The sequence below is a fragment of the Athene noctua genome, chromosome Z (assembly GCF_965140245.1).
Source record: "Athene noctua chromosome Z, bAthNoc1.hap1.1, whole genome shotgun sequence".
NCBI classification, from domain to species: domain Eukaryota; kingdom Metazoa; phylum Chordata; class Aves; order Strigiformes; family Strigidae; genus Athene; species Athene noctua.
Genome location: NC_134077.1, coordinates 80,313,829 through 80,327,300, shown reverse-complemented (window position 1 = coordinate 80,327,300; position 13,472 = coordinate 80,313,829). Strand labels below are relative to the sequence as shown.

The 13,472-nt window shown below is 40.2% G+C and overlaps 1 protein-coding gene across 1 annotated transcript in view; it reads left to right on the top strand.

The window, feature by feature from the left end:
* Positions 1-610: 610 nt before the first annotated feature.
* The window catches only part of SUSD1 (sushi domain containing 1), a 53,590-nt gene continuing 40,728 nt past the window's right edge, over positions 611-13,472 (top strand). The window contains exons 1-7 of the mRNA XM_074931963.1: positions 611-925; positions 2,682-2,813; positions 3,970-4,125; positions 4,647-4,799; positions 6,082-6,258; positions 8,643-8,822; positions 10,819-10,998. Coding sequence (XP_074788064.1) covers positions 790-925; positions 2,682-2,813; positions 3,970-4,125; positions 4,647-4,799; positions 6,082-6,258; positions 8,643-8,822; positions 10,819-10,998 — 1,114 coding nt within the window. The 5' untranslated portion in view covers positions 611-789. The remainder of the gene's footprint in view (positions 926-2,681; positions 2,814-3,969; positions 4,126-4,646; positions 4,800-6,081; positions 6,259-8,642; positions 8,823-10,818; positions 10,999-13,472) is intronic.

Genomic DNA, 13,472 nt, shown 5'->3' with positions numbered 1-13,472 from the left:
GGAGGATGACTATTCTTCAACAGCAGAAAACTCTCCAGGCAACACTGCTGGTACTGATTAAAAACGAAGATTTGGGGTTTACTCGTCCTGCGGCAAAGGAGAACAGCGAGAAGGCGTTACTTAATTTCGAGTACCAAAGGTTGGCGGTGCACAGTTGCACCATTTTCACGCATTTGTAGAACGGGCATGCCAACTCCAAGCAAGCTTGCAGACGGGTGCAGCAGAGCTGTCGGGCAGCTCCCTCCCGCGCACAGGGGACCACGGGCCCCTTGCAGCTGGGGCCGCGGCACTGCGGGCCCGACGGTGGCCGCCTTTCCCCAGCACCGGCCGGCGGCGCTGCTCCGTCCCGCTGGCTGCCGGGGCAGGAAGACCTCGCGGCGGGCAGGCCAGGAGCAGCACGGCTGACAGGTACAAACAGGGGTAACTTTCCAGGCGCCTTTCCCCTTTCCCTGGAATCAGAATAACCCATCCCTCCACTGCCCTCCGCGCGCCCGGGCTGAGGGCCGGCCGCCACGCAGCCACAGCGCTTATCAGCTCTGTCACTCGCCTGGGCTGGGCAGAGGCAGCGTCCTGGGGAAGGAAAAGGGTTGTGCCAGGGTACAGAGTTTAAAAAAAAAAAAAAGGAAGAAAAGAGGGGTTTGCGGGCAAGGGCTCTTCGGCCGAGAGAGGAAAGGGGCCTCTTTGAGGGGAACGCCGGGCGGCCCCCGAGGGCGCGGCGGCGGCGATAAGGGCGGCCCGCGGGTGCCCCCTCCCCCCGGGCTCTCCTCCCACCCTCCGCCCGCGGGGAGGATGCGGAGGCGCCGCGGGCCGCGCAGCACCCAGGAGCGCAGAGGCGGCGGCGGGGACATGAGCGCGGGCGGCGGCGGGGCGCTGGGGCCGCTCCTGCTGCTGCTGGCGCTGCTGCCGTGCGCGGGGCGGCGGCGGGGTAAGTGCGGCCCCTCGGCCCGGCCCCGCTCCGCTCGGCCGGGGCGGCGAGGGCGCGAAGGTGGACGGAGGCGGCGGGGCGAGAGGGCTGTGGCCTGGCGGCGGGCGCCCGCCCCACCGGGACGTCGAGGGGCTGGCGGAGGCGGCGCGGCCGGTTCGGCGGCGGGTCCCGCTCCTCGCCCGCGCGCGAGGGCGGCGGCGCCTCGTGCGGGATCCGCGCCTGAGGGGGGCGCGGCCGGGAGGGACGGGCTGTCACCGCCGGGGGGCTGCAGGGCCGGGGTGAACCCCCGCGACTACGGAGAAACAAAGTCTCATCTGTAGCGGCGGGGGGGCTGCAGGGCGAGAACGGGCCGGTTTTATCTCCCAGAGCAGCAATCTGAGGTGGACACTCCCGTGTCTTATCAGTAGATTGAGGTATCATGAGAAAGTTCTTACCGTGGCTGTTTTTCCATTTAATTTTCTGATCTACGTTGGCTACCGCTGCATGCTGGCAGTTTTTGTTCTTTCTTCTTACTGGAAACACGCACACGAAGGTGTATAAAAGCATTGAGAATTAGGGGTAGGGATCTTATGATGCTCCCCATCAGTCTTAAGGCACTCAGAAATGCACTGTGAGTAAAACTGGAGACACTGTGTGGAAGGGCCGTTATATCAGGCTGATAAATTCAGTGCCTAGAAAAAAACTGGCTAGAGTGTTTAGCTGTGTTCTCCTTCTCGTTACTGGTACGTATTTAGCCACTATGTAACGGCAGGCAGAATTTTCTCAGAGCTGCTAGATACGCAGTAAGTTTTTTATACTGTAAGAACCACACCATCCTTTTTGATCTTAGCTGTCTCAAAAGAGTAAAAAGTTCCATACTGCTGTGTCCAGCATCACGAGACAACATCAGCTTGTGCAGTATTATTTATTTAAAAATGCAAAAAGGGTATAAGCATATACATGCTCTGTCCATGTTCAAGCTGTGAGTTCTGAGGTTTATCATTTGGAAAGGCAGTGCATGTGTGAAAAAACAAAAAGAGTTTACAAAAAATGGAGAGAAATGCACATAATGCATTAAAAGCATCAATATAAATAAGGGGAAAAGTTCATATGTTACTCTAGTTTCATGTATATTTATAGCCCTATCAAACTACAGTAAATTAGGTTGTGTGTCATATGCTGCTAAACTACTTCTAATACAAATTAATTTCTAAAATGACTTTAAGTCATTTTCCTACTGAGAGCATTCTCAACATGATTTTTATGTATAGTATCTGTACTACATGCATGTCGATAGTATAAGATACAAATGGATAAACAGCCCAAATGTCTATGTGTAAATAATAGAATAAATGAGGAAACAGAAATCATAACAAAAGAGAAAGAAAATTAATATGGAAAAAAGATTAATAATATTAGATAGAGCTATTTATTATATGTCTCGTAAACCTTACTAACTGGTGAAAAGCTGTTTTGCTTGTTGTCAGAGATGGATGGAGAAAATTATTCAGTGTAGTTATTTTGTTTAATCCCTTCTGTTTATTTTTGTTATCTTTAGTCTCTGAATGCTATGGCTGTGGTTTTTCTGCAAGTTTGAACATAAGATGGGAGGAGATAGAATTTATTTTATTCTATGTGTTTTAATCTGGATTTTACCCACTTTGGATTTTATCTGGATTTCATCTCCACTTCAAATTCTGTGCCAGTTACCCAGACCCCCTCTATGTTTTTTGGGGTTTTTTAAAGAAAAAGTAATTATGTCTTTTTTTTCTTAAAGCAGTTGCAAACAGATCGGTTCCAGATGTCTGTGCAACGTGCCACATTCATGCTACATGTCATCAAACTGAAGGAAAAAGTGTCTGCATTTGTAACTATGGATTTGTAGGCAATGGAAGAACCCACTGTCAAGGTAGGCTGCTTCTTTGCAAAATGGCATATTCTGTCTTGAATAATACTGCTGAATTCTTCAAAATATGGTAAAAGCTTTGTCATTTCCTAGCAGAATTTCCAAAATATAGAATATACATGGATTGTTTTTTGTTGCCCTCCCCCCCAATGTCTAGCCATGGGCTGTACTTTTCTTGTACTTGATGTAAATATAATTTTGTAATTGGTTGATTAACTTTTTAATTCAGTTTCTTCTATATAGTCAAGGATTTAAATTAGTTTTGTCTTAGAAAATGTAGGGTGTTATCAAATACTTTTAAAATATAATGTATTGGAATGGTGTATATCTTTGTATCCTAGCTTCAGAAAAAAAAAAAAAATTAAATATGGTGGGCTTCACTTTATTATTATTTTCAACCTATGCATCATTGAACTGAAAGCTCAACAATAAAACTGACAAGAATTTGTGCTGATTTTCCAATTATCTCAGATTACTGGGTAACTAAAAATTAGTTTCATAAACTGAAGGTCTGTTCTTAATAACTGTGCATATATACACAGATTTCTGAAGTGCAAATGTCTGTCACATGAAAAGTGTTGTTCAGCATTGTTTTATTACTGTAGTTGATAGTGTCCTTTTAATACTATCTCAATCAATACATGAATCAAAGGATGATGTCAAATGCTGTGTCGGAATGAGCGGTAGCTTACCACTGCTTAAAAGGAAAGGTCCTCCACCTCTGATCTCTTTCCCGCCATCTCTTCCCCTTCCTTCATGAACACTGGCACCTGTTGGGGTCTGCACAGAGTTCAATTATCTCGTTATTGTAAGAGAAGACAAGCTGCATATTTTGCCATATTTATCCTTTGCCAGTTGAGTGTGCTGGGTAAGATCAGCACAAGCTCCATCAAGTGCTGCAACCAGTGCATGCCATAAGGAAGAGCAGGGCTCACAGTTTTCAACAGTTCTTAGATCAACTCAAGCTGTGTTGTGAAACTTTATTCACAATTTTCATCCAGGGACTACAACCCCTGTTGGTCTAAATACTCCAGTATTTAGTTAATACTCCAGGGGAAAAAAAATAGTAAGGGGAAATCTGGTTACCCAAGAATGAGTGAGGAGGGAAGGATATTCCACTTCTGTTAATCTCTCTGATGTGTTTTAAATGTGCTAACAGATAAAGATGAATGCCAGATTGGAGCCAGCAAGATCTGTGGAAATCACACACTATGTCATAATACACATGGAAGTTTTTACTGTGTTTGCCTTGATGGATACCGAGCCTCCAACAACAACAAGACATTTATTCCCAATGATGGCACAAACTGTACAGGTAGACATCACAAAGAATCTTGAGCACCAGGAATCCAGAACTTAATTTTCTACTGCGTGAATCTTTCTTTCCTGTCACTTTAGAACTTACGTTCTAAACCTATGTCAGAGCACTTTCAGCTGTGGATGCAAACACCTATTTGACATCTAACAGCCATGAATTAGTTCCATTTTGCTTTCTTTGCTATGTTGTAGTGTAGAATATTAGTCAGTTCCTCGTTACAGTAATGAACTCTTGTAACTGATTAAGATATTTGCAGACAGGAGATTTTTCTAGGATAGTTGTAGCAGGAGATAACATTGGAAACTATTTGTCAGGTAAAACAGAAACAGTTTAAAAGATAGCTAGCTGCGAAATTGTGTCTTCTCCTTCCAGATGCTTGAACACCAGGCAATGATCAGCTCCTTTGTTTCACAGAAGCTACATTGAACCCTTCATAGAATGCTGTATTTGTTTTAAGCTTAGCTGCTACATTAATTAAACTATTACAAAGTGCATATATTTTTCTCTGAATTTTTAAGATATAGACGAATGTGAGAAGTCTGGGCTCTGTGGTCACAATGCAAGATGTGTGAATACTGAAGGAAGCTACAAGTGTTACTGCAATGATGGTTATAAATTAGAAAATGGAGAGCTTTCTTTTCAACCAGATGGCAACATAGTTTCATGCAAAGGTGAGAGTCTTTGGATGTGGTTTTTGCTAGTAGATAAAATCAGATCTTGCATGATATAGTAGCACCTGCTCTGACCTGTGCTTTTAGCTCTGCAGGGCAGAAGCCCTCTCTGGGGACTTTGCCTGCTGTATGTTTTTCTACTTCTTGGGTTCAGTTTTTTCCAGTGATGTCTGCATGGTAGAGTCAACACAGGACGTGGTTACTACAGACTCTCAGTAGTGGTTTGGGTGTGCGGAGTCAGAGAAGCTTAATAATGCTATGAAGATGATGTAGCTAGTTTCTGAACAGGAAGGAAGTGTGGTATAATCCACTTGCTAATATAATCGCACCGCATGAAGGGAAAGGGAGGAGAGGATAAACAGCTGATAAGAGATGTCAGATGAACGAAACAAGCCTAGGCGAGAGGAATAATGAAATAACAGCTTAGCTTTTTATAACATACTGTGTCACCTGCATAAATAATCTGTCCTGTTTATCTTGTCGTCACAACAAAAATTTCAGTTTGAAATCGTCCCTCCTTTCCTCTCTAGTGTAGGTTTTTGCAAATACAAAGTGCTAGCAGTGTATGCGGTAGCTGTCAGAGTATGTAGTGAGCCCAGGCATTCCAGGTAGAAGAAACTGCCTTGATTGTATACAGCTCTTATTTCTGAATTACTGCAAGAACCATCAGTAAAGCTTACTGCCTGTAGTTTGTCTATTTTTTCAAGTGGAGTGCCCTGTTTCATTTTCCCAGAATTGCTTACCTGCATTTTGCCCTGCTTACCTCACCAACTTCCCCCTCCGCATGCTGTGGTAATGTGTCTGTGTCACATGTGGGGTTGGACAAGGGAGCCCTGACAAGCAGCTGTGCTGAAGGAATGTAGCTTTTGTATGTAGGCTGATTTAGTGAGATGGAGGAATTGAGGGGCAGACCATTTCAGCGCATCTGCAATGCTTCTCCTTTCCCATGCATGGGGAAATAAAGCTGTGCATTGGGGCCTGAAATTTTCCTCTGGTGTTGAAGGATTGTTCAGCCATTGCTGCAACGAGACTGGCACATGCAAAGCACCATCACATTGCAGTGTCTCCTCTTCCATGTTGTGAATGGTTCCAGCTGTACGTTATTAAAGATGTAGCTCGATACCTGGATCGCTGTGTTCCTTCAACTGTGACCAGTACAACTCTTCAACTCCAGTCTTCTACCCATTTGGTGCTTGCTCAGATTCATCAGATTGGATGTATTTTGTGATGTGACAATCCAACTGAGCTCATTTTAAAGTGGTCATGTGTTGTCTCTTTGCAGAAATTGGATGTGGTTCCCCTCCTGAAATGAAGCATGGCTACATTGTGGGGAACTACAGCTTGCTACCGGGAAGCGTCGTTCATTATGAATGTAAAGAAGGGTTTTACAGCAACGAGGGAAAGTTCTCATATTGCACTGCAAATGAAACTTGGGAACCCGCCACTTTAAGCTGTAAAGGTGAAAACAGTCTTAAATCTTCCTTAAATTCTTCATTAAGGGGGTTTATGCATGGGGAAGAAAGATAGTAGACTGTTTCCTCAACCGGAAGGATAATTTTTCAAGATCTGGCTATATGCAAAAAATAAAGAGGAAAAGGACAGGTTATAAAATTGTGCCACCTCTTCTTGTTAGTGTATTGACATTTTGGATGCTGGTCCTTGTATTTTTACAGACACTACAATGTGTCCTTCTGCCTGTGAACCAAGGCCCAGAAGACAACTAGCTTTCTGTAGCATTTCGTGGGAAAGGCCATTTTGTTGCAAGGCATCAATGACCTCTCATGAAATGAACAATTTTTCTGACAGCTTGTGAGGTTTTTCCCAAAAGTTGACTATCGAGGCAAAAGAGAGGCATCATATCACCCCTCATCTCTGGATAGCCTTCATGATTTTATGAACATTTGTGCATGAGCAAATGCTTTCATATTTCTGAAGTATTAAGTTTCCCATAAGCATCTTTAAAACTTCCACATGCTTTGGTGTTCTGATTGCCCATTCTGTTGAAATATTTCTGCTTACAAGTGCAGGATTTTGTGTCCTGTGAGTAGTTATAAAGTCTGTATATTAGTTAAATGCACTTGAAGTGCTAGCTAACAGAAGCTACACTATGTAGAACAATTTTACAGGGGAGAATTGTCATCCTGAAAATTATTTCTTAGTGAGGGGAGTTCCTTTCCTCAAGATACAAAAGCCCTCTTGGTTTCTTTAGTTTCTAATTCTTTCCTTTTTTTTTTTTTTTTTTTTCCTTCAAGAGTGGATAGAAATGTCATGTTTTTATGTGTGTCTATGGGAAGGGAATAAATTAGTATAAAGATGCTAAATCAGTGTGGCTGGGAAAAGTGAAATATTTAATATCACTAGAAAGTTCATAAGAAAGGATAAAACAATTTAATACAGAATTAATGTATCAAAAGTAAAACAATTGAAATAATATTTTTCCCAAAAAATAAGTAAAGGACAATGAATTTGAAAACAAAGGGAAGTGCCCATAGTCTCCGGAGCTCCCTAAAGAATACTTGTGGAATGCAGTCCTTGTGAGTTGTTGGTATCTTTGTTTTATATTAACATTTTTCAGTGATTGCTTTTTCATGTGCTTTTTTTAATTTCTACAGTCAAACAGTAGGTCAGGTGACAGTTTCTGAGCATATCTCTCATGGTTAATTGAAATAAAATACATCAAACACCAAGAAACAGCCCGAGTCTGAAATGACAAACTTACTTCCTCTTTGTGTTGCAAACTCTTTTCCTGGATTTCAGTTAGGACTTCTCTTTTTGTAAAACCAGCAAGTCTGATTTTTTTTTTTTTTTAATATTAGTAAAGGCACCTTTAAATAATTCTTTAAATGCTGAAAGTTTCCCTGATAAGTCTTTATTGCTAATTTAAAAAATTCTCCTAGCCAGGTGTAATGTCTTCTTTTTCAGGAAAATCAATGTTTATCTTTTGTCTTCCTTCTTATGGTAATTTAAGAGTTTATTTTATATAGTCATTGTGAAACTGGCCATTGGAGGTAGGTGAAACTTGGTAAGATGTGTGACCTCAGGCTACTGTAAGTGGAGCAGATCCCCGTTTTTAAATTTAAATGTAAGTATACGGGTATAATGTGTCTTTGAAGAGCATAGCTTCCTTTGAATATTAATAAAATAATCACCTTGAGATGAAAAATCAGACAGTTTAATGGGAAGATATGATGTATGTGAAGAGGTGTAGTCAAACTGTTGAATGTGAGTGTTGTCATGCTAACTTGAAAGCCTTTTAAATGGCTACCTTAGAAAATGGACATCATATCAAACAAATTGATTTTCTGTGCTACTTGACTTCTTTGTTTTATATCTTTATAAATGACGACTTGGCACGTTTGTGAATAGAACAACTATTACAATGCATTTTGAACACTGTGTAGATTCTTGCTTTAAACAGGAAGCTTTTGCATTTTATGTTGTAGCCTTTTCTATGGTTTTGCATTTCTCTGGTCCTTGTGCACTTTTAAAAATTTTGATTCCTAAAGGCAGTTTTTGCTCATCCACCTCCCTCAGTCTGTTACTCACTGCAAATGGTATAGAACCAGCTTGCCACCTGTAATCAGGTTTCTAAAAGAATAAGCATCTTAAAGATTAAAAAAAAAAAACCAGGACTTTTTCTGCATACTAGCAGCTAGGCTGAGGAAGGAGTCACAGATCTAGCATGCCATTCTGAGAGAAAGGCAGAGAGAAATTTTATTTGGAAGCAGCTCTGGAGTAGCTACAGCACTGTCAGTTGATAAAGAAATACTCATGGGAGTGCAGTCATCATTACTTCCGCTGCTTGACTAACAAGTTTATCTTCCTCTTTCTTCCTCTCCCTAGGTGTGGATTGTGGGGTTCCACCTTCTGTTTTAAATGCACGTCCAACATCTGTAAGTGGGACCACATACAGAAGTGAAGTTACTTACCATTGTGTTCATGGTTACTTTATTGCAAGTGGCAATCAGACGGCAGTCTGCAATGCCAAAGGACAGTGGGATGGTACTGACCTGGTGTGCAAAGGTAAATCAAATCTGCCTTCAGATGTAGTTACCATAGGTACTGTTTCAGCCACCATAATAAATAGTAGTCATGAGTTAGAGACATCCTCACTGGACATTCAGTTTGTACAGTCTTCTGACACAGGAAGTTCAGTTACAAAACAAAAGCCATATATTAAACAGGCTTTTTTATCTAGGTTGCTAATGAAGTTTCAATAAATTGTTATAAGTTAACTTTCTAAGGACAAAATCCCAGTGCATGTCAGGCATGCATGAGATGAAAATGCAGCCTAAATTGCTGCCATTTTTCTAGCACAATATCTACTCTGTGGTTGAAGCCACTGCTCAGAAATTGAACCGCTATTAGCAGTGTTGTCCCCTTAAAATTCCCATATTCAGACAGTTTCCAGTTGCAAACTATCATTGCTCAAGCATGCTATTGTTATTTGAAATTAGTCATAAATCCCTTGTGTTACTATGATTTGTGAGAATGTAGCCTAATGAGTTCCTTGATAAGAAGAAACACAGAGGTACATTTAACAAAAAGTGTTTTGCCCAGCAAAATTTCTAGTGTATTTCTACTCTGAGCTCATATTATTAATTAATGTGACCTTAGGATAATTACAGTCTTCAGTCTATTCTTACATTGGCACAGCTTCACTTTACTATTCACTGAGTGGTTACTATCTTTTCAGCTTGATTCAACAGGGTTGAGTCTTCTGTTCATTGCAATCAAATGTAATAATTTTTGAATGTGCAATGTGTGTGTTACAACCACTCTCTATTTTTAGAATCTTTTTTAATATTCTTATTTTGAGTCACCAGTCTAAATAGAAGGTTTACTATGTTACACAGAAATGCACTTCTGCATTTCTGCTTTTCTGTCTGATGACAGGATGGCCATGGACAGATAGCTAGAGTTAAGCAGCAGTAATTTTTGTATCTCATCACATGCTCTCCTTCTGTAAGCTGAGAAATTCTTCTTATGTGCATTAGTTATTCTACAGTTTGTTCTGATGATATAATAGATACTACTTTCATACACATTAGGATATGAAAAGAAAGGTAGTCATGACAGTGCATGTGTTGGCAATTGCAATACATATGTTTAACTTTTCGTTTAAAGACTTATTTTTAAAATTCTTTTCCTTTTTTTTGAGTAGAATTTCAGTATCACTTAGGATTATTTATTAAACAGTTTTAAAAGCACTTGTTTTCTGCATGTAAGCTTTAGTGAGGGTTAGATTTTAATTCTTACACTGTTTACTTCTTATAAGTAAAGTTGATGCACAATCTCTTATTGAGGTGTAACATTCATAGTGGATTTGAAAGGGAATTTTAAGCCTAAATAATATTCTCCCATTGATTTTATCTTCAGTCCTTATTCTTTTTTGTTCCCTAATTTTTTTTATGAAGCCCCTGAAAACAACTGAGCAAACAAATTGATTTATAAGTGCATTGCCCCAGCTTTCTAAGTATCTCTAAAGTGTTCTGAATAATCCTTCAAATTTTCCCTCAGAAGTGCTCTTTCTGCTTGTCTGCAGCAGCTTTTCTTTTTTCAAAGCTTGAATTAAATCCACTGGCAAAGGAACATAACCTTCTTGATGCTGTTCTTCCATGTCACTCCTTGGACCATGTGTTGTTTTTCAGATCTATTGTTACTTAATGATAGGCAAAATAAAGGAATAAATAGCATGTGGGAGATAAGACAGTGTTGTGGGAAGATGGATCCATTTGTAAAAATTGGCTTAGAGATCATTGTTCTCCCATTTTTAAGCTGCTGGACCCTTCTATTTGATAGTTTATCTTGAAGGATAAATGCCCCACTCTGCTAGAAAGCCTCTGTTCACAAAATTCTGGGTTCTAAAGGGCTGGCGTGACGTCTAGAAATCACTAGGAAGTGGAAAAAAAGCGAAGTGTTACTTGCTGGGACAATTCATCCCTCTTCCTTAAACACTTTGGAATGCCTTGCCTGTTTTCATTTTCAGGTTTTGTTACCCTGTTTTTTTCTGTTTCAGAAATAGACTGTGGCAAACCTTTGATGATTCCACACACAGAAATTATTTGGGACAACTCTACCACTCTATGGAGCAGAGTGTACTATCATTGTAAAGAAGGATATTATTTTAATGGAGACAGGAATTTTTCAGAATGCACAATAGATCAGTTGTGGGAGAATATTACATACATATGCAAAGGTAAATATCACTGTAGGAAGTTGCTGTGGGGTGTGCTATTTAAACAGTTTCTCATTCTTGTTCTGAAGGTAAGAATGGGAGGAAGGATGAAAGCAAGAAATCCCTTTCTAATTTACAAGGTGGGGAATGTGCTGGTACTTTTGGTTGGAAAGGTCATGGGAGAGAATGTTAACCATGCAATAGTTTCTAGTGGATGCCACAGATCTGTCTGTAGTTATCTTGCTTTTTATTTCAAACAGAAAGGGACTAATGCAACTGGAGTTTTATTGCTTTAAAAGCCAGGGGAATGTCATCAGATGAGCAGAAGGCTTTGAATGTTTTTTTTGTTGTGGTCCTAATACTGTAAAGTGCACTGTGATGAAAGGAGGGGCAATGGAATTCAAAACTTTTTTTTTTTAACCCGCTCATAATGCCCCAAATAAAATTTGTTTATGGTTGCCTTTCCAGCCTAGATATAGTTGTCTGAATTTCAGTCCAAAGGATTTTGTTAAAGAAGAATGAGTCCTGAGAAAGGAGATCTGTAATGAAGGTGTTGTTATACTGTGGGCTTGGAAACGGGATGTACTGACATTTTAATAATAGCAAAAAAATAGCAGATGTTTTGGACTATGTCATGCTCCTTAGTGTTCTTCTCTGTCCTTAGAAATCAGTGTCATGGGATAGCTCTATGACTGCCTATCTTTTGTTGTTAAGTAGCAGTGCTGTCTTTTGCAGACGGTAATATTCCTGTAGCTCTGTGACATCCACATGTTTTTCAAAAGGACTGGAAGTGCATCTTTGGCTGCTGCCAGTTCACAGACCAGAGAATTGCCATTTGATGCCTCTCCTGCCTCACTTGATGTCTTGAACATTCACTACGAATATAAAACATGACATCAAATAGAATGAGCATGAAGAAAATCAGTTCTCTCACTTTTTATAGTGCCCTAATAAAAATGGAACTACTGTAGTTGAAGTCATAATTCGTATTTTATTTAGGCAATTTGCATAGCTGTACTTTCTGAATTGGTTTTGAAACCATCATTGTGTAGAGTGGCTAAGTTAATCAGGTGTGTCAGCCTTTGCAAGTAAGTAGTTCTGTCTTGAGCACTCTGAAGCTTTGAAGGGCCTGAACCTGCAGACTGCACTCACAGGATTACCATGAATTTCAGCAAGAGCTTTGCCAGAGGCAAAAATGTAGACTCCAGCTCTAGCTGGTGAATCAGAGGGCCAAAAAACTCAAGAGTTATGGTTAAGTTGAATGGAGAAAGCTTTTAAAAAATAGCCCAACTAGTCCAAGCTCCTTTGAAAAAAAGGAATCATGAATAAGAAGTTAGTGCAATGGTCTTCAGTTTAAGTTCTACATTTTTCACGTTTATTGAGAGACTTTCAAATGAAATGAAATTTCTGTTTCAATAATGATGTATGGAAATTTATGTTTCAGATGTGTATGATCTTAAGGATGTGTGTAATTAATCAGTAATTCACACTAAAATGAGAGAAATTCATGTATCATTCCAACATAACTTATGATAGAAGTCAGAAAACCATTTGTCTTTTCCTGCTGCCTGAAAAACCTTATTAGAAATACGGAAGTTAATAATTTCCGCTGAGCATGTTCCCTTTGGCAAATAACAACTTGTTTATTTTTTAGGCAGTTATTTCTATGGAATGCCCTTTATTTGCATTTTCTGTTGGGGTATATAATAAATGTGTGTGTCTATGTGTATATGTAGAAGTACATTTAATAGTAGCTGGTTTAAATGTGAAAAAATTGCTCAACAAAGTTAATTTTACTGAGACATGTTGATTGGATTAAGCCATCAGCAGTGAAGTCTGGCAATAGTCAGCTCGATGACAGTCTTCCTTTCCCAACCTTTGATTTGTATACATAAACTCATGAGACTGAAGTGCAGAGAACATACTGGCAATTAAATACCTGCTGTCCAGTATGCTCAATGTGTGAGTCTCGTGCAGCTTGTGCTGGAAGAACAACTTTTTCCCTTGCAGAGTGGGAATGCATGGTTTCATTTATCTTCATTTCAGAAATGGTATGGTGTTATTCCAGGCACACATTGTACTGAGCTCTGGTGGGATTTCATGGTAAACCTGGGAAGGTTTTTTCAGAGTGAAAACAAGATCCCCTTGTGGGAGTAGTGTTTCGGTTTGTTTCAGGGTAGCGCTTTGGCTGTAAAGCACTACACCATGCAGTGGTGAAATACAAGATAGGCTGAAACAAGTTTGGTTTTCCTGTTGTGAGTTTCAGAGGAGAAATTGTCAACCCGAACTTTTTTGATACTAATATTTATCTTATTGAGAGAGGTTGTGCTGGGTGTGGGCTCAAAATGGGACATAAGGTAACATAAGACTTACAGTTGCATTTTTTTTTTATGAAAGTGAAAAGTATAAAATGAAGCCTTCCCACTCATGTTTTTCTCTTTGAGTGGATTCCATGCATAAGGTGTGGATTTTTTAAATTTATCATGGCTGTAAGA